The 23,492-nt window shown below is 37.5% G+C and overlaps 1 protein-coding gene and 1 long non-coding RNA gene across 2 annotated transcripts; both read right to left on the bottom strand.

The window, feature by feature from the left end:
* Positions 1-9,902: 9,902 nt before the first annotated feature.
* LOC308694403 (uncharacterized protein) lies at positions 9,903-13,776 on the bottom strand (the record flags this gene model as incomplete). The annotated part of the gene is made up of 5 exons (XM_081371907.1): positions 13,689-13,776; positions 13,495-13,609; positions 13,241-13,391; positions 11,707-11,827; positions 9,903-9,930 (listed from the first exon to the last, which is right to left on the bottom strand). Exons 2-5 carry the CDS (start codon positions 13,567-13,569, stop codon positions 9,903-9,905), a joined length of 375 nt encoding a protein of 124 aa, XP_081228033.1. The 5' UTR covers positions 13,570-13,609; positions 13,689-13,776.
* Positions 13,777-13,893: 117 nt separating this feature from the next.
* On the bottom strand, positions 13,894-22,594 carry LOC308694331. The gene is made up of 3 exons (XR_014030583.1): positions 22,512-22,594; positions 22,072-22,236; positions 13,894-14,056 (listed from the first exon to the last, which is right to left on the bottom strand). It is a non-coding gene; the product is annotated as an uncharacterized lncRNA (long non-coding RNA).
* Positions 22,595-23,492: the final 898 nt, after the last annotated feature.

The raw sequence follows: 23,492 nt of genomic DNA, 5'->3' as shown, positions 1-23,492 counted from the left end.
AACGGTCCGTCAACCACACAATAACGAGCAGTTTCGTTCCGCTTGCATTATGTTTGCCATTTGAGGTTGGGCAATGTTGTGGTCGCGGAAAACGGACTGTAGCCTATAATAACATGACTTAGCCTACCGCTAAGCTATATATAAAATAAAGACATGATCTCTTTTGCAAATATCCGTATGACTCTGCATTATTTTACCTGCTGTGTACCAACCAATCCAGCCCCTTTTACCTGTTAAAATACCTTCAAATGTCGAAAACAACCCATAAAATACAGTATTCTACTTATAACAAAATGATTGAAGCCTCTACTTATTGCAATAAATAATGCAATCAATTTTCGGCAGACCATCACTTTTCGGCACGACACCGGCGTCTCGAGAGCGCTTGCATGAACGCGCCAACCATGACTTCAGGACTAAACGTGATAGGTCAAACGTTTATTACATGCGCTTGGCGCAAGTTCATATCGCGATAACGATGAAAATTCGATGTATCGTTCAGCCCTACTGCGAGTGCAGTTGAGCACCATGGCTAGGAGAGTAATATGTTGTAATGGTGCCACTCTGACATATTTGATGAATATGTGAGGCTACACCCAGCAAACACAGAACGTTGGCACAACATAGCCAACCTTCTAACAGCGTTTTAACAACATGGCCAAAAGGTTGCTATAACTACGTTGTGTAGTGAAGGTTGTTACAGCGTTGTCACAATGTTGACCTTAAACCACCGTTCAGGGCCATTGCTTAAGGTTGTGCCAACGGTGTCTTGACAACCATGGACATAATAAATACATAGACGCCCTATTGGCCGCTGGATCGTACGTCAACCACACCGCCATAATGTGAAGGGCAACTTCCCCATACCTCTCATAACGAGAATTGAGAAAAATGCCTATTTCGTGTGCTGCTTGGGGCTTTACAAATCGCCACATAATTGAAAACAGGTCTCAGGGAATTACCTTTCTCAAGCAAAACTGAAAATTAGTTTCTGGTTGTATTTCATTTACTATGTTTATTTTCAGAGGAGAAAGGCCGCGAAATTTAAAAATACTACTGTTATTGTGTCACGACATGTAGTTTTAAGAGTTTTTCAGTCAACAATGTAGTTGTTTAAAGCTCAAATCTGTGGTTTATTTATAAAGATAGCGCCTATTTAAAAATGTTATCTGACGGTTTCAGAGTTGTGAGATCCAGCGATCACTGGGCGCTCAGCGCTCATGTAGGGCCCTATAAAATCCGTTTTATTTTTTCCCAAATTCCGTTTTTTTCCGTTTTCATTTTTGCAAATTCCAAAATTTGCAAAATGTACACAAATAAAATAGGAATGACCCTAATTTTTTGCAAATTAAAATTTATTTTAGACAATTAAAATTCTAGACAATTAGTCTAAATATCGTGCAGTGTGGTGCTTAACTTACGGCAAGAGTGACCAAAAAGTTTGCCACCAATAAAGACTCTATGCTGTGTTATGCCTCCTAAAAAGTCTACAGTACAGCCGAAACAAGGTGAAGAAGCGTCTCAGCAAGTGGGAGCAAGTAACATGGCTGGTGAGGAGTGTAACGTGCTGGAGCTTCCAGCCCTCATACATAATATAATGCGAGAGGAGTTGAACGTGGTGGTGGATAAACTAAATAACCTCGCGAAAGACATATCTTTCTGCACACAAAGGCTTGGTGAAGTTGATGTGACAATGTCTAACCTGGATTCACGTGTGACAAAGCTGGAGACTGTGTGTGATGGACTTATTAAGGCCAACGAGGAGTTGAAAAGTAAAGCCGAGCGACTTGAAATGTACAGTCGCAAATACAACGTGCGTGTATTTGGCCTGACGAATGACATCGGAAAAGGGAATCCGACCAGCTACATGTCTGCTTTGTTTGAGGATTTATTCCAAGATAAACTACGGGGGGAGCCACAGGTGGAGATGGCCCGCAGGGTTGGACCGGTTGGGAAAGGTGCATCTCGAGTGATAATTGTACGTCTTCACAAACTCACAACGAGAGAAGAGATCATAAAAATCGCCAAGAAAGACAGAGTGCTAAAAAGTACGAGGGATGAAGTTAAGGATTTTTCCAGATCTCACTACAGAAATGGCAAAAAAAACGTGCAGGATTTCATGAAATAAGGAGTAAATTGAAGGACGCAGGGGTGAGACATGGCATAATTCATCCAGCGACGCTGATAATAACATTTAAAGGAGAGACTAAGAAGTTCACAGAACGCAGTGCAGCAGAAGTGTATGTAAAGACCATAATCGATACTGGACTGAATGTTAGGGATTAGATCGGATAAACAATAAGGTCATGTGATAACAGACATAGATATATGATTTTTCTGTTAAGCTAATTACGATGTGGGCAAGGTAAATAGAAAATTAATTTCAAATTTTGGATAAGCTTGATATTATAAGTTCTTGTTCTTGAATTTAAGACCACATTGGTAACATTTAGTTTAGGAAAATTAATAATTTGTCATGAGCAAGCGTTGCTCTACTGATGTATTTTGCTTATTTCATTACAATGCTGAAGATATTTGTGTGTGTGTGTGTGTGTATGTGATGTGTGAGTGGTTGGATGTCATATTTACATTAATGAGAGCTCAATGTAATACTAAAGGCATGAGTATTGATGGACAAACATGTGTTAGATGGTTGAAAAATATTTTTTGGTACAAAAAGGGATGTTTGAAATAGCTCATTTGAATATCTGTAGTTTAAGGAATAAAATAAATGATATCTCAGAAATATTACAGAATTATAATTTCCACATATTAGCCATTTCAGAAACACATTTAGATTCAACTATTAATAGTCCTGTATTGAATATAGATGGCTATAATTTATATAGGCAGGACAGAAATTTGTATGGAGGAGGAGTAGCTTGTTATGTTAAAAATAATATTCCAGTCAAAGTTAGAGGAGATCTTAATATACCAGGCGTTGAAGTAATATGGGTACAGTTACAATTACCTTATGTAAAGCCTGTTCTAATCAGATGCTGTTATAGACCACCAAATGCTACTGTAATGTACTTGGATCAAATATGTGAATTGTTGGATAAAGCATGTGAAATGGGAGATGAAATCTACTTCTTAGGAGATTTTAATATAGATTGGAAGTCTACGAATTGTACATCAAAGGGTAAATTACTTTCTTTAGCTAATACTTGTAATCTGTCTCAAATAGTTAAGGATTATACATGAGTAAATTTGAAAGCCGATGGCACATATTCAGCAACTCTCATTGATTTAATTTTTACGAATGCAAAAGATTTATGTTCGGAGGCAGTTTCTATTTCAGTCGGTTGCAGTGACCATAATTTAATAGCTGTGAAAAGAATTACAAAAGCATCTAAATCCGGTCAAAATTTTATTCATAAAAGGACATATAAAAAGTTTAAAGAGAATGATTTCGTAGAAGAAATGAGGAGTGTAGATTGGTTGGAGGTTACACAGCAGCAGATTCCTGATAGGGCTGTGGCCATTTTTGATAATTTGATAACAAGAGTAATAGATAAACATGCTCCTTTAAGGAAACAAACTGTAAGAAATGTCCCAACTCCATGGCTGGATCAAGAGCTCAAAGAATATATGAGGCACAGGAATCAAGCTAAAGCAGAAGCTATTAAACAGAATGACGTGGTTGAGTGGAATAAGTATCGGAAATTTAGAAATCAGGTGACTAAAATGAACAAACGTAAAAAACAAATATATTATCAAAATAAATTAAGAGATGCTGGAATGGACAGTGCAAAGGTATGGAAAACACTTAATGAATTACTGGGAAGGAAAACAAAACGTAATACAACATCATTAGAGGCTGATGGGATTTGTCTTACTAGACCAAAAGAGATTGCTAATTATTTGAGCCATTTTTTAAGCATAAAATACAAAAAATAAGACAAACCATGGATTTGGGACAAGATGAAAATATCTCATATGATCTAATATCAAATAGGATAATGAAAACAAAAGATTGCACATTTAAATTTAACACTGTAACAGAGGACAATGTGAAGAAAATATTACAAGCAAGAAAAGATAAACCCTGTGGAATAGATCTCTTAGATGTTAAACTGTTGAAGATGGTGGTAGATGTCATTGCTGTGCCCATTTCTCATATTATTAATCTGAGTTTAACAGCAGGTGTTTTTCCCTCACAATGGAAAAAAGCTAAAATTTTACCTTTAATAAAAAATAACAAAGAACAGTTCTCAGGTCAGAATAGCAGACCAATACGTTTATTACCGGCAGTAAGCAAAGTGATGGAAAAAGTTGTGTATGATCAAATATATAAATATTTGGAAGTAAATGGGTTAAACACAATGTATCAGCATGCTTATAAAATGGGTCATTCCACAACAACAGCACTCACTCAGTTAACTGACTATTGGCTACAGGAAATTGATAATAAGCATTTAGTGGGCACAGTATTTTTAGATCTAAGCGCAGCCTTTGATGTTCTAGACCATAATATTTTATTAAAAAAGTTCATTTGTTATGGATTTGAACCAACTGCTGTTAGATGGATTGAAAGCTATCTTAGAAAACGTGAGTACACAGTTTACTTTAATGGTAGCTACTCTGAGGTGGAAGAAATGAGTTGTGGGGTGCCCCAGGGCAGTTGTTTAGGACCCCTTTTATTTTCCGTTTTCACAAATGATTTTCCACTTGTAATTAAACATGCAACCATGGCAATGTATGCAGATGACACAACATTGTGTCAATCAGCAAGAGATATAGATCAATTGAATATTATGTTAAATATGGAGTTAGACTTGGTCATACAATGGATTACTGACAATAAATTACTTATTAATGCAGGTAAAACAAAATGCATGATACTTGGGTCAAAATATTTTCTTAAGCCATCATTAACATTGCACTTAGATATAGGAGGAAATGCGATTCAGCAAGTAGAAGAAATTCATCTATTGGGTGTAATTGTGGATAGCTCATTGTCTTGGAATAGTCAAATAAATAAAATATTGCAAAGAATGGGTCATAGTATGGGAATAATCAGATACTGTAAGAAATTTATTCCCAAATGGCTGACCAAACGATTAGCCCAATCTTTAGTATTAGCTCATTTAGACTACGCGTCAGTTGTTTGGTCAAATACCAATGAAAATAATTTATACAAATTGCAAGTCGCACAGAATAAAGTGGCACGTATCGCTTTGGGTTGTCCACAACTAATATAATCACAATGCACAATAATTTGGCATTATTAACTGTAAAATATAGATTGAAATATTTTCTTTTATCATTTATTTATAATATCATTGAAACAAAAACTCCTGAAATAATTTACAGAAAATTGACATTTTTTGCTGATCAACATAATTACTGCACAAGACTAACCACTGGAATGCGATGTGTTCTGCCTCAAGTCAGAACTAATCAGTTTCAGAGAGCAGTTGTTTATCGGGCCATGGCTGCATGGAATGGGTTACCAGGATTTTTGTTGTTGGAAAATAACAGAAATTGTTTTCAAAAGAAATTAAAATTGTTTCTGTTCACACAAGAGTCATGATGCTGGAAGAGTATGGTAATATGGAAAGATGTTTTATAGTTTGTATTTGAGAGCTATTTATGGATTATATGTTTAAATGTATAGCATTTTTTGTTTGTTTGTCTCATGGGTGTGAGTGTGTGTGTGTGTGTGTGTGTGTGTGTGTGTGTGTGTGTGTGTGTGTGTGTGTGTGTGTGTGTGTGTGTGAGAGTTGGTAATCATCACGTTGTGGGGACAAAATGTCCCCACAAGGATGGCAATATCCGAAATCCTTATTCGTGTGGGTTAGGGTTAGGGTTAGGTCCCCATGAGGAAAACGGCTTATAAATAAAAAAAGTGATGTTTTTTCGAAAATGTGAAATTGCAGAAAGTTTTCTGTGATGGGTAGGTTTAGGGGTAGGGTTAGTGTAAGGGAATAGAATATACAGTTTGTACAGTATAAAAATCATTATGTCTATGGAAAGTCCCCATAAAAAATGAAAACACTACACTACCTGTATTTTTATTATGTTACTTAACACAGTGCATTAAGCTAACTAATGTTAAAGCAACAACATGGAACTTTTCCTCAGCGGTCGCCCTACAGGTTGGAAGCGGAATTGTCCATTACCGCTGTCGTAAAATGATTTACGGTTACTGTATATGAAGCATGTAGGCTTCTTTTCATATGGGCAATGATAATATTATTAATCTTCCTCCTTTTATAATTTATACATATTTAGTAGACTAAACATTTTAACTCAAACATTTGGGATTTGCATGTCGATTACAATGCTCAAATCTAAACGAGAATAATAGCGATAGCATCCTAACCATCTAAAACTAACGCATGTTAGTGTTTACTAGCTACCAGATTGATAATTCGCTCATCTACTAGCTGATTCATGAAGATAAATAAATGGAGGACCAGATAGTTTCCGTAACGTAGCCAGGCAGACAACAGATTAGAAAAACTAAAGATAGTATGCAAGCAATTTACAGTTACTTACTAGTTCAACAGCATGACGGCCAAGTCAGCATCGGTCTGGTAACACTCCTCCTCCATAAGCTAACGCCAGCGAGCAAACGCTCGACCAATATTGATCCTCGTCCTGACTTTCAGTTTATTACTCTCCCTTTTCCTCTTCCGACTCTACTCCGACAAAACCTTGGACTTCTTACGTTTCGCTGCTGCTTCAGCCATGACGAAAACAGACGCACGAAAACAAACGCGCTGGTTGGCCACATTTGAGGAAGTGTTGGGCGAAGTGACGTATGCCGTAAAGCAGTCGAATTTTGTAGTTCTTTTTGATCGCAGGTTACTACCCGCACCCCGAAGTTACATAGTGCCAGTAAAAGCGATACAGACCCCGTCAGGCTCTGGCAGACGTCTCATTCAACCTATTGTAAGTCGATGTACCATCACAAGGGTCTTGGAAATATATTATGAAGGTTGAAAAGTTACATGTTGTTGCTTTAACAAATACAACTTTTCATTTAAATAATGTAGGCTACTAAATGGTGAAATTAACGTTAATAAAGATTAATAAATGCTGTAGAAGTGCAGTTTATTAATAGTTAGGATTAACTGATCTAGTTAACTAGAGTTTAATAAATGGAACCTTATTGTAAAGTGTTACCGATTTTGTTATACACCGAACCGATTCAGTGTTGGACAGATCAGTTGTTTTAACCATTCATTAAAGTGAATCGGTTCAAAGGAGTCATTAGTTCGCGAATCGGACGTATCATTAGCAGACTTGTACGCGTTGTTTGATTATCCCGGCAGTTTTAGGACATCGCACAAGATTTGTAGCCTGGTAATACCAGACTCTGCTACTTCACTTCGCTTCGTAGACAGAGTCTGGAATGGCATAATAGAGAAGTGTTTTCTCTCTTGCTAGGGGGCGCTTGTCTGAAGTTTAAAATCATTGGTTACCCGTAAGCCAATCACATAACGTTTGGTTATGGGGTGTGTTATGCGCATGCTCGGCCGCATTTAACTTTCACTGTAAACACATGTATGATGCGAAAACAAAACCATCGAGCGAAATACCGGAGTGAACATGGCTGTGAACGACTTTTGCAGGTTAAGTTAAGTAAATCTACGCATCCACGGTACAATCAGCGTGTACGTCACGGCTCTCAGCCGCCCTCTGTTCGTTGATTGGCCCGGCTGTTTCCAGACCGGTGGCAAACAGAAAGCTCTGAAGCTGTCTCAGACTGAGTACAGAAGCGAAATGAAATTGAGCGGAAGTACGAAGTCTGACGTAGTCAGGCTACAAGATTTGTCAACAAAGAAAACATTTCATCATTGGATAGGTTTGGTTTAGTTTATTGGTCTTAGCTGAATTGGCGGAACGCTTTTCAGAGAAGAAGGTAAAAATTTTTTTTTTTGCACAATTCACACCCAGCGGTAGCCTAATTTAGGAAAAAAATATCTGAATGCTCCACGTGAAACTTCGTTCTTCCTATCTTTTACCATTGTGTCAATTCTCAATTGATTTAGATTAATAAGCGCGAGGGAGTGAGAGAGAGCGAGACAGTTTGAAGACGCGCGCGCGACCGGCCTCTCTCTCTGCTCGTTCTTTCAGTAATATGCGATTTTCCTCAGACATACGTTTTTCTCCCACACAAAAACATAATTTTATTCCAAATATGTAAAATTCCGCGAAATTCCGCGTTGACACTAGATTCCGCGTTAATTTGCCAATTCCGCGATTCCGTGATTGCGGAAATTATAGGGCCCTACTCATGTACCCCGCCGAGAACAGCCTTTCCTCGGCTAGTGCTTCTGACGTTCGCCGATGGATCTTTAGTCTAGTGGTTAAACATGAGAATAATTCGTCTTGTGTATATCTAACGGGCGATCTTTGGTCTCATTAATCTATAATTTGTTCCCTGGCAGATTGTTTTGGCTGAGGGCAAAGTGAAGTTTCATAACTTTATATATTTAGGCTATTCAACTTTAACGTTGTAGCCCGCTGTATGTGTGACTGAATGTTTACTTTATTTCTTGACTTGTACAGCTTCTTATACCTTTTAAAAACTGAAATTTAACAAAAAGAGACAGGGTTGCGTCATTTTATTTTATATAGCCTATGTAAGAATATTTTAAAATATATAAATTTACATTATTTATTATTGTTATTATAATAATATACCACTTGCGATTATCAATCTATTATAGTAAATGCTGTTAAATTATTGTACCATTCATATTAACTATTTAACTTATTATTTTTATTGTCTATATTCTGTAATTGATATTTCATATTCTATTGCTATTATTATAGTATTATACATAAACTATATGCTATTATCAATATATTATTATTATATTATAGTACTTATGATATTATATAATTATACTTTTCATTACTATTTTATTTTCTGTATACTGTTTGTTTATTTTATTGACTAAACTATTTACTATTAGCCTACTTCTCACTTTATCTTATATTTACTATTTGCATTGCACTGTAGTTGTACCATATCATATGTATTACCATAAAGGTTCCATCAGTTATCTTTGTTATTGCTAAAATCGGGTCAATGACAGAATATGCTTTTTCCACAATAAGAATACTTTATTTAATTTAATGTGAAAATTAAATTATAGGGGAGAGGCGGGACGATTGAAACGCGGGACGGATGAAACACTGAGATTTTCTTGAAAACCACTCACGTCATGTACGTCAAATTTCGTCAGCACGTACAGCACGCAATGCCTAACATACCCGCGAAAACATTTCTTCTTTACGTCGTGTCGTTTTGGAGTTAAAGCCGCAAAGCTGTTTTTGAATGCGGTGAGTGAATTCTTTCGTGCGGTACTTTTTTTTTGACTGACAAGTTGGATTTATTGTTTCATGTGCCATTGTAATGATAATACGGCAGGTGTATTAGTACTGCAACACACCCTTAAGTGGGCAATATCAGAGTTTTTTAGTTTAAGAGCAAAAGAGGTTTAAATGACAGGATGCGCTGTCGGGTGTTTCAACCGTCCCGCCCGCGCGTCCTGCCCGTTAAACCTGGTCATAGCCTATACTGTTCATAGATTCATATACTGTTTCTAGACTTGTGTTTCTTTTAATGCAAATTAATTTTCAATTACGCAACACATGCTATCTCTGTAATAATCATCAATTGTCCAATCTTCAATATTCAATAAATTTCATTTATCGTCATCTGGTTGACCTCGTTTTCTTCATAATAACAGGTTATTCAACTAGCAAACACTCAATATGACTCAAGGAAGAAATGTAAGAAAATTAATTGTAAACTGATTTGTCTGTCTTAGTCAAAATAGCCTGTTAGAAAGATTACAAAATGCGCATAGGCTTATCGCCTATTGTTTATTGGGCGACAGAACAAAAATGGTTAAAAGTCATATTTTACTTAAATCATTCTATATTTGTACCGAATAACACATGGTACTAAGAGAACACATATGTGAGTTGTTAATCACAAAAAAATAAAAAATCTATCTGTAACCTTATCTTAGAAAACGACATTTATCTGAAAAGTGTTTCAACTGTCCCGGCTCTCCCCTATTTCAGTATGGGGGTCTTCACTATTCTTATCATAGAATAAAAAGCCAAATACATGACAAGCCTGAGCTTTGGCCATTCCTTATTAAAATAAATATTTTATAAGTCTAACTATCGAGATTTTAAATAACTAGAATTGGAACTTTTTTGTGCACCACATATAAACCACTGAAATCGGTTGATAAATAAACTTTTTTTTTTTTTATCCAGACAAAACGCAGCTCACCTGTTTACTTGCATTTGTTTACAGCGCAGTCTTGCCCTCCGCAAAATGGCGGACGCGTTGACGTCGCAGCAACGTTCCAAAGCGGCCAATAGGGCGTCTATGTATTTATTATGTCTATGTTGACAACCACTGCCGACACATGTACTCGTCACTGCCCTGAAGCGCGAAAATCAGCCTTTTAAATTCCAACCACCTGTTGTTGGGCTTATTGTGTTCTAATTCATCATCGAGCAAGGATACGTGAGTATTGCGTTTAGCCTACCTCAGCTATCAAACACAACCTACAACTTTAATTTATAATGTGATTAATGTAGCATCGCTCGCACTGTTTAGTTTTTCGTTCGATTTTTCCGCTATTTAGTCTCGTTCGTTTCTTTGCTCCTCTGGATTTGTGGATGTTTCCCCGGTGACACCGGCTTTTGGCTACTGTCCGCCAAACAGACCTGGTTTTGTTCATTAAATGTTCTGATCTGCCTTTGCTTTTTATGTTTTATTTATTATATTTAAAATAAATTTGTATATTCGTTTTTCTTTTTTTTTTCACAAATGTATGACTTTTGGAAGTGCAATTTGATTATATGCAGTTTTAATAAAGTTGAATTAACGAAACCTTCTGTCATTTTTACTCTTCAAAGTGTAGGCTACACTTGCAGGTGTTGATAGCCCCATTAAATAATAATAATAATATAGATACACAATAAACGATATAAGTATATAATTATCTAACAAAATACACCATATATAAAAATATTGTCAGAACGTCGTCGCTCAGTTGCTGGATGTCGCGCAACAAAGTTGCTACAAGCCTGTCACGTCTTACAATTCTACGTTGTTACAATGTTGCGAGCACGTAGACAGCGACGTTGCCATAGCAGAAATGCAACGTGCCAGAGATGTTTCCACAACGTAAATGTGTTTGCTGGGCAGAGACAGACCTGAACCAGAGGACCAGAAGTTCCCAGGTCCATAGGGCACATTGATAGCTGTTTCTGAGACTGGCCAAATTATTAGAGTATTTTTAGTCACAACTGCAGAAGATTAAGCACTCGTCCTAGACAGCAGCACATCTGTGCAGATCTGTGAAAAAATACATTCTGTCATGTCAGACTAATTTTACTGGATCAGGATTTTCTTTTTTAAGAATGAATTTATAGATGTCTGGTTTAAGAAGTGATTTGGGGCAATTCAAGAATCCTCTAGGTTGCACTCCAACTGTACCTCAAAATGTCTTTTGATGTTTTTGTGTTCTGCAGAAGAAAGATATTCATGCAGGTTTGGACAACAGGAGGTCGTTTTTTTAGGTTTTTTGGCTAAGCATATGAAATGAGAATGACATTCCTTTCTAATGAAATTTGTATTTGCGGTAAATCGATTTGAGCATGAAACAGTACACGACTCTAATATAATGTCCAAATATAACTGTCCTGTCTGCGTACCTTGAGTCCACAGTAATATTGAGATGGACTTCTCCAAAGGGCAGGACGTGGATCACAGCGCCCCCTGCTGGACTTACTCCTGTGAACTCGGGCACAGAGGAGCAGTCGGCTCCGCCTCCAACTGCAATAACACATAACCAAGAAATCTATAGTAACACACAGTAAAACTCTCTACAAATGTGCATGGTTCAGCCCTATCTTATCTGTCTTCTTACTTGTGTACAGGGCTTGACATTAACACCCGCCAACCAGCCAAATGCGGGTGAATTTCAGCTGTGGCGTGTAACACATCACTCCTACTAGCCACTTGAATTTTTTTATTTTATATAATATACATTTTAAAATTGTAGTCTTTAAAAAGTGCCGTGTGGTGTTGTCAAAAATATAGATTTTTCGATATATTTTTTCTATTATTATTGAAATCTTTCCAGTACAGACATAACAATTATAAACATTACCATTTGAACATGACAGTTTAAGCTGGCTTGCGGACAGAGTCAAACACAAAGATGCTTAAGAGAAGCGAGGGAATTACAAGAGATAGAGATAGATTAACATAGTGGAAGAAAAAAAAAAGATTTTTCGATACATATCGATACGGAAATATCTGAACCTCTTCCGCAGGATACACAATACTAGCTGTGTGTTCTCGCTCTCTAATTTCTCCGACAGCGAGTGACACACAAACCCACGTTCCCTCACTCATTCCTTTCGTTTGGACCAGATGAATATTGTTGGTGTTACAGGTCTTGAATTTCAGCATGGGATTGCACGTATTGAGCATAATATTACTCATTCCCCCAGATTTTGTGCTCACACCCAAAGTTCGCGTACATAAAGTATTTTGGCTATATAAAACATTATAATGGGTCCATGCGTCAGGCCTTAAAGTGACAGCAGCCTAATATACCGGATGTCAAATTATGAGATAATATTAAAAAGATCTATATGGCAGTTTTTCCCTATGGTACCGATATCTAAATTGTGGCCAGTGAAAATGCTGTGTGGCTCGTAACTTTGGAAAACCTCTAGCCAAAGTGGCCGGTGAGCAAAAAAGTCTATGCTTGTGTACACAAATCTAACTATATCATCTAATGTTTTATCTGTATAATTTACATGTAAAAACCTTTTGATCCTTAAGGCTTAAGCTGTAATGCAAGTGTTGGCATACATAGGAACATCTTCAGTGCTGTTTAATGAAGTTAGTTGTGAGAATGTACAGTGTTCAGAGCTGGAATCTAGGAAAATACTCTAAAATTTTGATTTAACAAATTTGAATATATTAAATTTCTATCGATTTTCAAAATCAATAATTAATTAGTGTTATGGAAGCACAGGAATTATTTCATACCTTCTATTATTTTGTACTATTATTATAAAATACTTGATTGGTATACTGTATATATGCAGTAGTTTTGCCCATAGCACTGATATTTTTCAGTAATTATGTTGCTGAATGTGTTTATTTTGAAGGCTTCAAAACATAGTACTGTAATTCATTAGTTCATTGTGAAGACTGAGATGAAATGCTAACCTGTTATTAAGAGATGCACAGATACAGTAGAGAAAGGCTTTGCCTCGTTGTGAATCTGGTTCTTCACAGACGAAGGAAAATCCTCCACCATGATCTGTATTGAATACCGACCCAAATACCCTCCTCCTTCATACAACAGTGTACACGTCTCCTTTCAGGGTTAAAACACATGGGTGTTTGCAAGAAACAATAAATTAAAAAAACACTTGTAACTATTTAACTGAACTGAATATTTAAAGGTAAAGATGACTGACTTCATTAAGGCGCATAAATTCACCAAGGCCATTCTTCTCATAATGACAGCGAATCTCATCTCCATCCAAATCCATCACATTTACCGGGATTTCCTGAGGACAACCAGCTGTTAACCTGGTATACAGAGATACATGTTTCAAACATACAGTCTGTTTTCTATGTGCATTTCTGAAGTGTGCTTGCAGGGCTTTACCTGACTGGAGGAGGCAGCGACACATATGGAGGCTGGTTAATACTGTTAGTGTCCGATCTGACAGACAGATCTGCTCTTGAATACAGTGACACGGCTCCATCATATCTAAAGAGTGAACACAATATATTATATTTCATTCACTCCACAGGTCATTTACTTGGACAGTCTGTAATCACAAACCCGAGCTGAAGAGTGGAGGTGTAGTTTTGAGGGATGGTTTTCTGCCACTGACGGAGGCACCAGCCGGGAGAAGGAAAAACTCCTTTCACAGGAGAAGAGCTGAGCTGATCGAGGCAGTTCACTTCATTACACACCTCATCCAGGGCTGGACAGGGCAGAGTGGACACCAGACTGTAATGAGCCCTGACCTGCAGGCAGAGACACGCCACTTTAACCCTATAAACCTCCTGTATCATATTCAGTACGTAAAACTCAAAGACCCTTCAAAGTGGTTAAAACTTGCTGTCGGTCTTGGTGAACAATTTATTAAAATGGGTCAGGCTATTGTCTAATGAAGCTCTGTCTGCCGCGCTCACTAATGCCTGTCGCTCCTCTACACTCAGGGTTGGGAGAGGAGTCTTCAGAGTCTTTTACTCTCCTTGGTGATCGAACCATTGGCAGAATCTATAAGAACAAATATTAATATTTGTGGGTTAACGGTAGCAAATAACCAACATACGATTACCCTGTATACCAACAATATTTTAGTTTTCATGGTGAATTCTGAAAATACCAATACCACAATCTGTCCTCTGTTTTATAAATTCTTTCAACAAGCCCATGCCAGACCTTATAAATCAAACATGCATAATTGGAATTTTACACATTTTCAAAACTCAATAAATTCTGTTTTTTATTTTATTTTATTTTACAGTGATGAAATGAGAAGGGTTTTTTATCCAACACATTTATCGCCTTCTTACAGTGTTTCTATAAACTTTAGAGTTGTGTCACCTGTGAAAGACCAACTATCGAAACAATACTGGATATGTGAAAAAATCAATGAATATAAATACAACCTTGCAGCACCAACTGTCAAGCATGGCCTAATGTACTTAAAATTCTTTAGATTCAGTTTTACAATATTAGACAACTTTTTTTACATGGTTTTTAAAAGTAAGAGTAGAATCCAAAGTAACCCCAAGAAACATAAACTCTTTAACAACTTCAAGTTCCTCCCCTCTCAGAAACACATTTGAATGTGTCAACTCTACTCACTGTTTTGAAACCATCATACACACAGTTTTTTTTGTGTTCAATACTAAACCTGTCTTGGTAAGCCAATCCTGTATATTGGTCATAGCAGAAGTCAAAGTAATCAAGGCTTTTTCAAAATTCTTAGCATGGGTAAAAATTACTACATCATCTGCATACATCTGAACATTTACATCTTTACATACTCCATGTAAATCATTGATATAAAGTGAAAATAGAATTGGTCCTAAAATAGAACCCTGTGGAACCCCCTTGGGGCAAGCAATATAAGAAGATTTTATACCATCAATACATACACATTGTTTCCTATTTAAAATATAAGATTTCATCCAAAGTATTGCTTCCTCTGAAAAATTAAAATTTGTTAGTTTAGATAAAAGCACCTGATGGTCAACAGTGTCAAATGCATTCTTTCCCACTAATCATCAGGGGCCATATTCACAAAGCATTTTATCTTACCACTAGGAGTACTCCTAAATCGCACTAAAAGATTTTAGCTAGGAGTTTTCTCTTAAAAGTTATTCACAACGCCTTTCAGACCTACACTTAGTAAAGAAAAATCTTCGTTGCTATGGACAGTGTTGGGGAAAGTTACTTTGAAAAGTAATGCATTACAATATTGCGTTACTCCCTTGACAAGTAACTAATTGCATTACTTAGTTACTTTTTTAGAAAAGTAATGCGTTACGTTAATTTTGCGTTACTTTTTTCACCTGGGCTGGGCTTGTTTTTTACAGCAAAAAAGTTATTTTTTGGTCAAATGTAAAGACCCTTTCTCACCAATAGTGAAATAATAAGCCTCAGACTGAAGGAAATACAGATTTACTTCTGTACAGTAGAGTACAGTAGTGTACAGTAGAGTACAGTAGCAAACAGTAGTGTACAGTAGAGTACAGTAGAGTACAGTAGTGTACAGTGGAGTACAGTAGCAAACAGTAGTGTACAGTAGTGTACAGTGAGTACAGTAGTGTACAGTAGAGTACAGTAGTGCGCAGTAGAGTACAGTAGAGTGCAGTAGCAAACAGTAGAGTGCAGTAGAGTACAGTAGCAAACAGTAGTGTACAGTAGAGTACAGTAGCAAACAGTAGTGTACAGTAGAGTACAGTAGTGTACAGTAGAGAACAGTAGAGTACAGAAGTGTACAGTAGAGTACAGTAGTGCACAGTAGAGTACAGTAGAGAACAGTTGTGTACAGTAGAGTACAGTAGAGAACAGTAGTGTACAGTAGAGAACAGTAGAGAACAGTAGTGTACAGTAGAGAACAGTAGTGTACAGTAGAGAACAGTAGAGTACAGTAGTGTACAGTGGAGAACAGTAGAGTACAGTAGTGCACAGTAGAGTACAGTAGAGAACAGTAGAGAACAGTAGTGTACAGTAGAGAACAGTAGTGTACAGTAGAGAACAATAGTGTACAGTAGAGTACAGTAGTGCACAGTAGAGAACAGTAGAGAACAGTAGTGTACAGTAGAGAACAGTAGTGTACAGTAGAGAACAGTAGAGTACAGTAGTGTACAGTAGAGTACAGTAGAGTACAGTAGAGAACAGTAGTGTACAGTAGTGTACAGTGGAGTACAGTAGAGAACAGTAGAGTACAGCAGAGAACAGTAGTGTACAGTAGTGTACAGTAGAGAACAGTAGAGAACAGTAGTGTACAGTAGAGAACAGTAGCGAACAGTAGAGTACAGCAGAGAACAGTAGTGTACAGTAGAGTACAGTAGTGTACAGTAGTGTACAGTAGTGTACAGTAGAGAGCAGTAGTGTGCAGTAGAGAACAGCAGTGTACAGTAGAGAACAGTAGAGTACAGTAGTGTACAGTAGAGTACAGTAGAGTACAGTAGAGTACAGTAGAGAACAGTAGTGTACAGTAGAGTACAGTAGAGAACAGTAGAGTACAGCAGAGAACAGTAGAGAACAGTAGAGAACAGTACAGCAGAGAACAGTAGAGAACAGTAGAGAACAGTAGTGTACAGTAGAGAACAGTAGTGTACAGTAGAGTACAGTAGAGAACAGTAGTGTACAGTAGAGTACAGTAGAGAACAGTAGTGTACAGTAGAGAACAGTAGAGAACAGTAGAGAACAGTAGTGTACAGTGGAGAACAGTAGTGTACAGTAGAGAACAGCAGTGTACAGTAGAAAACAGTAGAGTACAGCAGTGTACAGTAGAGTACAGTAGAGAACAGTAGTGTACAGTAGAGTACAGTAGAGAACAGTAGAGTACAGCAGAGAACAGTAGAGAACAGTAGAGAACAGTAGTGTACAGTAGAGTACAGTAGTGTACAGTAGAGAACAGTAGTGTACAGTAGAGAACAGTAGTGTACAGTAGAGAACAGTAGTGTACAGTAGAGTACAGTAGTGCACAGTAGAGTACAGTAGAGAACAGTAGAGAACAGTAGAGAACAGTAGTGTACAGTAGAGAACAGTAGTGTACAGTAGAGAACAGTAGTGTACAGTAGAGTACAGTAGTGCACAGTAGAGTACAGTAGAGAACAGTAGAGAACAGTAGTGTACAGTAGAGAACAGTAGTGTACAGTAGAGAACAGTAGTGTACAGTAGAGAACAGTAGAGTACAGTAGTGTACAGTAGAGTACAGTAGAGAACAGTAGTGTACAGTAGAGAACAGTGGTGTACAGTAGAGTACAGTAGAGAACAGTAGAGTACAGCAGAGAACAGTAGTGTACAGTAGAGAACAGTAGTGTACAGTAGAGCAGTGGTTCCCAAACCTGTCCTGCCGGCACCCCAACACTGCACGTTTTCTTTGTCTCCCTAATCAAACACACCTGATTCAACTCATCAGCTCATTATCACATGGGTTAATGAGCTGATGAGTTGAATCAGATGTGTTTGATTAGGGAGACAAAGAAAATGTGCAGTGTTGGGGTGCCGGCAGGACAGGTTTGGGAACCACTGCAGTAGAGTACAGTAGTGTACAGTAGGGGGCGCCGCTCAAACAAACCTTTCAGCTGATGCTGTTCTGGGTAACAGAAGAAGAGGATGCAGGAGAATTGTTTTAACACTTACTTTACCCCAAAAAAATGTAAATAATAATCTATAGTCATTTTCGCTTATGGTTTAACTGAAAAATCGAAGATCAGAAGCAAGTACTTTGGTCAATAAAGTGAGATTAAACATAAAAATAAAAACTCCACTCCACTTCGATTTGTCTCAACATGAGGACAGGAGAGCTGTCAATAAAGGGGAAAACAAAGTAACTTGCGTTACTTATTAGAAAAAGTAACTCAGATATTTAGTTGTACATTTTATGGGTAATGCGTTACTTTACTAATTACTTGAAAAAGTAATCTGATTACGTAACTCAAGGTACTTGTAATGAGTTACACACAACATTGGCTATGGATGACGTCATTACTCATGCACGAGCTTGACTGAAGTGACCACCTTGATTGGCTGATGATTGTAACGCGGGAATGATTCCAAACTCCTCCCCTACGATGATGAGTGACAGGTGACAGGTCTGAGAATGCGTGCGCTACACAAGTAGTGAGAAGGACTGAAGATGATGAATAACTGAATAAATAGCCTAAATGAATAAAGAGTAAGGCAAAACAAATAGCCTAGTAGCCTAATGAAACATATGGATTGATGCAATATCTTTGCAACATTATTGAGTTAATCTGTCACTATATGCCTCTGCCTACGTTTGCAAAGAGAAGAACATTTTAATATATATATATATATATATATTTGTAAATTAATTTAGTTTTACTAGAATAAAATCAGCTTTGCAACTTTGCATTTTCACTTGCGACAGGCGATTAAATAAATTACGTCACTAGCAGCTTGTATGTAATTGATTGAAATATGACTGTAGCCTACGTCATGACGTTAAGTTTTTTTTTTCAGTCTACTTCTGCTCTTTATTCATAATAATCTGTATTCGTCTAAAACACCTAATGTGCTTGATCATTCAAGCAATCATGGATTTATAGAGGTTGTTGTTGTTTTAATTAAAAGTGGGTGTATTATTATTATTGAGGGTGGGAGAGGTATGCCCCCATGGGAGGGTGAGGGGAGGGGAGGGGAGGGGCTTCTCACCGTCTCCAGTTATATTAATACCTCCATGGCATAAACCCCCCTGACTGACATGACTGTGTGTATGCAGAATATTATTTGTGTATATGTTTGTGGCCACAGAACATAATTTCTCCTATTGTTTTCTAAATGTAAATTATTTTCCTTTAGACTCTTCTCTAATGGCGTAATGGCATCTTTTAATATGAAGGGGAGGGGGCAAAAAGGCAAGAGGCCTTTCGGAAACACAAAAATATTCAGAGCACTACAAGGTAAGGCCAGATAAAAAAAGAATGAGGGACTTGATGTATGATTGCAGAGTGCCTTTGTATGATAGTAATTATGTGTGTTTTTGTACTTGTGCAGATGGAGTTATGAAGTTCGACCAAACTGCTACGGAGGACTTCACCTCAGAACACCTTAAACATGCACCACAAAGAAGTGGAGGTGGAGGGCTCACTCAACAGTCACTGATCATGTGCTGAACACAGAGAATATACACACACACACACACACACACACACACGGCAGTCAGCAGTCACTCAACTTTTGCACCGTGTTTTGCACAGATTCAGTTTAGCACTTGTGTGATAGTTGTGTTTAACTGAGATTGTACAGATCATACAGTGATTTACAAAAAAGAAAAATGAGTGGGGATTGAATTGATTTCTTAAACCTCTGTGCATAACTGTATGCCTATCCCTTTCCAGAGGGGGGAGGGCCTGTTTTCTGTACCAGTTAATTTTCCTGTAGCTTTGTTTGGCTCAGAGGCAGGTTTGTACTGGAAATGGATGGATTAGGCTAGATTGGAATGTGTTTCCAGTTATGTGGTGGTAAGGAAAGCAATCAAATGAATCTACAGAAAAATGAACTGGAACAGTTGAAATGAGACAAAGGTTATGAACAGTGCAGTATTAAAGCACTGTCTGCACCTCCAGAGTTCCTCTGGACGTTAATACAGGGCGTTTGTTAGATGACTAAATACGTCATCTGGCGTCACAGTCTGCACCTTTAAGGTATCAAAATGGGACGTCCACAATGACCACATTTGGAGTACAATTAGCCCAATACAGAGGTCATCTGGTCTTTAGTACAGGACGATCATTAGACGACAAAAAAGACGTCGTCTGGCGTTACGGTCTGCACCCATAGGGGACCAAAATGGGACGTCCACAACGACCATATCTGGACTACATTTAGCCCTTAAACAGAAGTCCTGTGGAAGTCGATACAGGAAGTTCGGTAAACGGCGGAAAAATACGTTGATTGGCGTCACGATCTGCACCCTCCTGATACCGTCATAGGACGGACATGCACACCGTTGAAACAACGTCATCTGGAGGTACCTTTGGGCAGGGGGTTAGATCTAAGAGGACTGCACCAACACACATATTCTTATCTAATAAGCAGTTCACTTTCTCAACAAACAAACAGTTTGCTGAATCTGTTTAATAATTACTGTGAAAACCAAATTGCATTGGATATAAAGAAGTAAAACCCTTGTTTAGATGATTAGTCAAAAGATTAGCTACCCATTTTTCTGCTACCTGGGACAACTGTGGCCACCTTCCAAGCAGAAGGACAAGTTTACCATGTGTGTTATTGGGCATACTAAAGAATCTTTATTTGATTTTAAAACTGTTGTATCAAGCCCATAGGCATCCTTTGCTTTGGAGCTTTTTAAAGCATCAATAATATGTACCACTTTTTTACCATTGTCTTTTATGGTAAAAAGCTGGGTTATTTCATCAACTGAATTCATAAAATGTGCATTTTAAGTTCAAAACTTTTAACAGTGTTCTTTTGTTTTCCTGCTAATTTATTAATGGTTTGCCAGATTTTTTCCCATCCCCTTTTGACCCCTCAATAATATTCATAAAAAAAATGGCTTCGGCCTTTCGTAAAGTCTGTATTACTTAATTCCTCATAGAAGTGTATTTATATCGATCAGTTAAAAGACCAGAATTCAGTGATTTTTTTTTAAGGAGCTGATCTCTATCCTTCATCAATTTCCTACATTCATTGTTAACCCAAGGCAACATGTTCCCTTTTATTTTTGTTAACCGTCCCCTTCTAGTGAACAACTCAAACACTTCTCTCAACTTACAGGACTTGACTCAAATCGATCTCAAATCAAGATAATTACTTCCTTTTTAAAATCACAGTGGTCAAGAAGTTGTTTCAATTTGTCTAAAAATCCAACTTTGCTGAAGGTTTATGATACATACAAATTAAAATAAAAGACATTTCAGCAGAACGTGAGATATCCACACCAACACACTCAAGACCAACTTCACTTGGCCATTCAATTCGATTAAAGTGCTTATTACATACAATAAAATCCCTCCACCCCTGCCCTGCTCCCGATCTTTTCTAAAAACATTATATCCAGGCATATTTACTACGGACTCTGAGGAGGAACAATTTAACCAAGTTTCTGATAATCCTAGAAAGTCAATATTGGAATTACAGAGTAAATGTTTAGGAGTCATACTCCGGATGTTTAAATGTCCGCCCAAACAATCCTTTCATTTTACATCGTGTGTCCCAGACAATTTTAGCCTGATTCAAAGTTTGGAAAAAATGTGTTGATCGATGCCTTTTCATTACCGGATTCCTCGGTTTGAAGGATCTGTTCAAATGTATGTTCAGACAGATAGGTGTTGTAGGTAACCGAGTCAGACGCTCTCCACCAACAGGTTCTTTGCAAGCCAGCATGCGCATCAAACAAATGCCATTTGATCGTGCCGGAGATTGTACACAGCCAAGGGCAATTTTTCCAGAGGGTTGTGGACCAGGTTTAAGTTCTATATCTCCAGCCAAAAGTAATATTAATGCTAATTCAAAATATCCCAGTCGCGAGTTGTTGTTGGATGACAATGCCTTCTCGTGAGCCACTGAGGAACAAGCTGACTTTACATTCCCATTATTTAGAATCTTAGGGTACAATGCGTGTTGACTCCTCAAAACCAGGCGGAAAACGCCATCGTTGCTTTCTTTAATATATCGATGTCGCAATGATACTACCGATATTGTTAAAATATACAACATTACAGTCCAATTTAAATCTTGACACATGGGACAAGTTGTCTCTTACAGAACAAAGATTGAAATTGTTGTTGTAATGAATGAATCTCACCTGTTCTGATCTGTCCTGATCAAGCGACTCAATATTGACCGCTGCGCTGATAATGGATCCGGCAGTGATGTGAGGCAGTGAAAGCATGCAGACGACCAGAGTCCACAGACTGGCCTTCATCACGGCACAAGCCATCGCTAGACACGCCGTAATCAACATGTGAACCTTTGAGAATAATCTTTGTAAACTTAGGATATTAAGTCAGTCCATTGTGATTTGTCTATGAACATACTCTATGGAATTTTGTCTTATTATCATGATAAACCCTGAATGTTTCTTTAAATTTCACAACAGCTTGTTCAAAGGTGTTTTTTTATTTTGAAATTCAGGAGTCATTTCAATATCTGTCAGTCATTACATTTCTGTCCCAGTTTGCCTGAATTCACCCTACGTCCTTCTAAGACAAATCTCTGGCATGATTGTGAAAGATTCAGACGTACCAAAAGCCTCCTGATGTCCCGATGCCTTCAGAAAGATTCCCTCCAGTACTTCATCAGTAACTAGATTAGACAACGTCCAGAACTCCTGTGTGAAATATCTTGTTTCCTAGCATCAACACGAAAGTGAAATGTTGTAAGAAAGGAGGCCAAACTGGCTTGGTGAGAATTGTTACGGTATTTAGGTCTATTGTTTAATGATTGCGTGTCAAGGAGTGTGAATGCCAGGAACAGACATTCCTGTGTCTGTGTTTAATAAACCTCAACATGAAAAAAACAATCAAATATCCTCATTAATTCTTGTAGAGACACATAAATCACGCCTGCTTATGGCCACTAAACATGTATGAGGAAGAAACATTTACCCGCCGTGAAGCCGTTTGTTCTTCACATCATGTTGAGCAACACAGATCATATCTGAGCTCATGTTTCAGATCAGCCAGTTTCTGTCACACAAACCTGAACACACACCAGGGTATTTCTTATCAGTGTCCTAGACTACTTTTCTGAGTTTAAATTTGCTAGGTGTTTTCTGTAGTATTTATGTCTTTAGCTTTAATTAAATTTAGATTGAATTGCCTTCTGGATAAAAAACTGTTGGTGTTTTCCCCCCTTGTCCTTCAAGAAAATTCTGTCAAATGACCTTTTGTTTTTAAACAAACTCCAGGGTTGTGTTGTGATTTAATTCCCATACGAATCAACACCTCTATTAGGAGCAATCAATAGAATAGGTTATTGACTCTGTTTTGACCACTGCTGTGTGTCACTAAATGATTTTATTAGGTTTATATGACTCCCACTAAATGCCAGGAGTTTGAATATAAATATTTTGAATTTATATAATTTGATATATTAACATGTATTATAAACACTATGTAATATTTTAATTACCATCTGAATGAGGCTTTTAATTTGAATCAAATCAGCATATTGTCATTCTTCTGGTTCGCGTCCCAGCTGAAGCCTGGAGTTTTCATTGTGTTG

Source organism: Scardinius erythrophthalmus (genome assembly GCF_964197995.2).
Source record: "Scardinius erythrophthalmus genome assembly, chromosome: 8".
Lineage (NCBI taxonomy): Eukaryota > Metazoa > Chordata > Actinopteri > Cypriniformes > Leuciscidae > Scardinius > Scardinius erythrophthalmus.
This window is presented reverse-complemented; position numbering and strand designations above follow the sequence as displayed.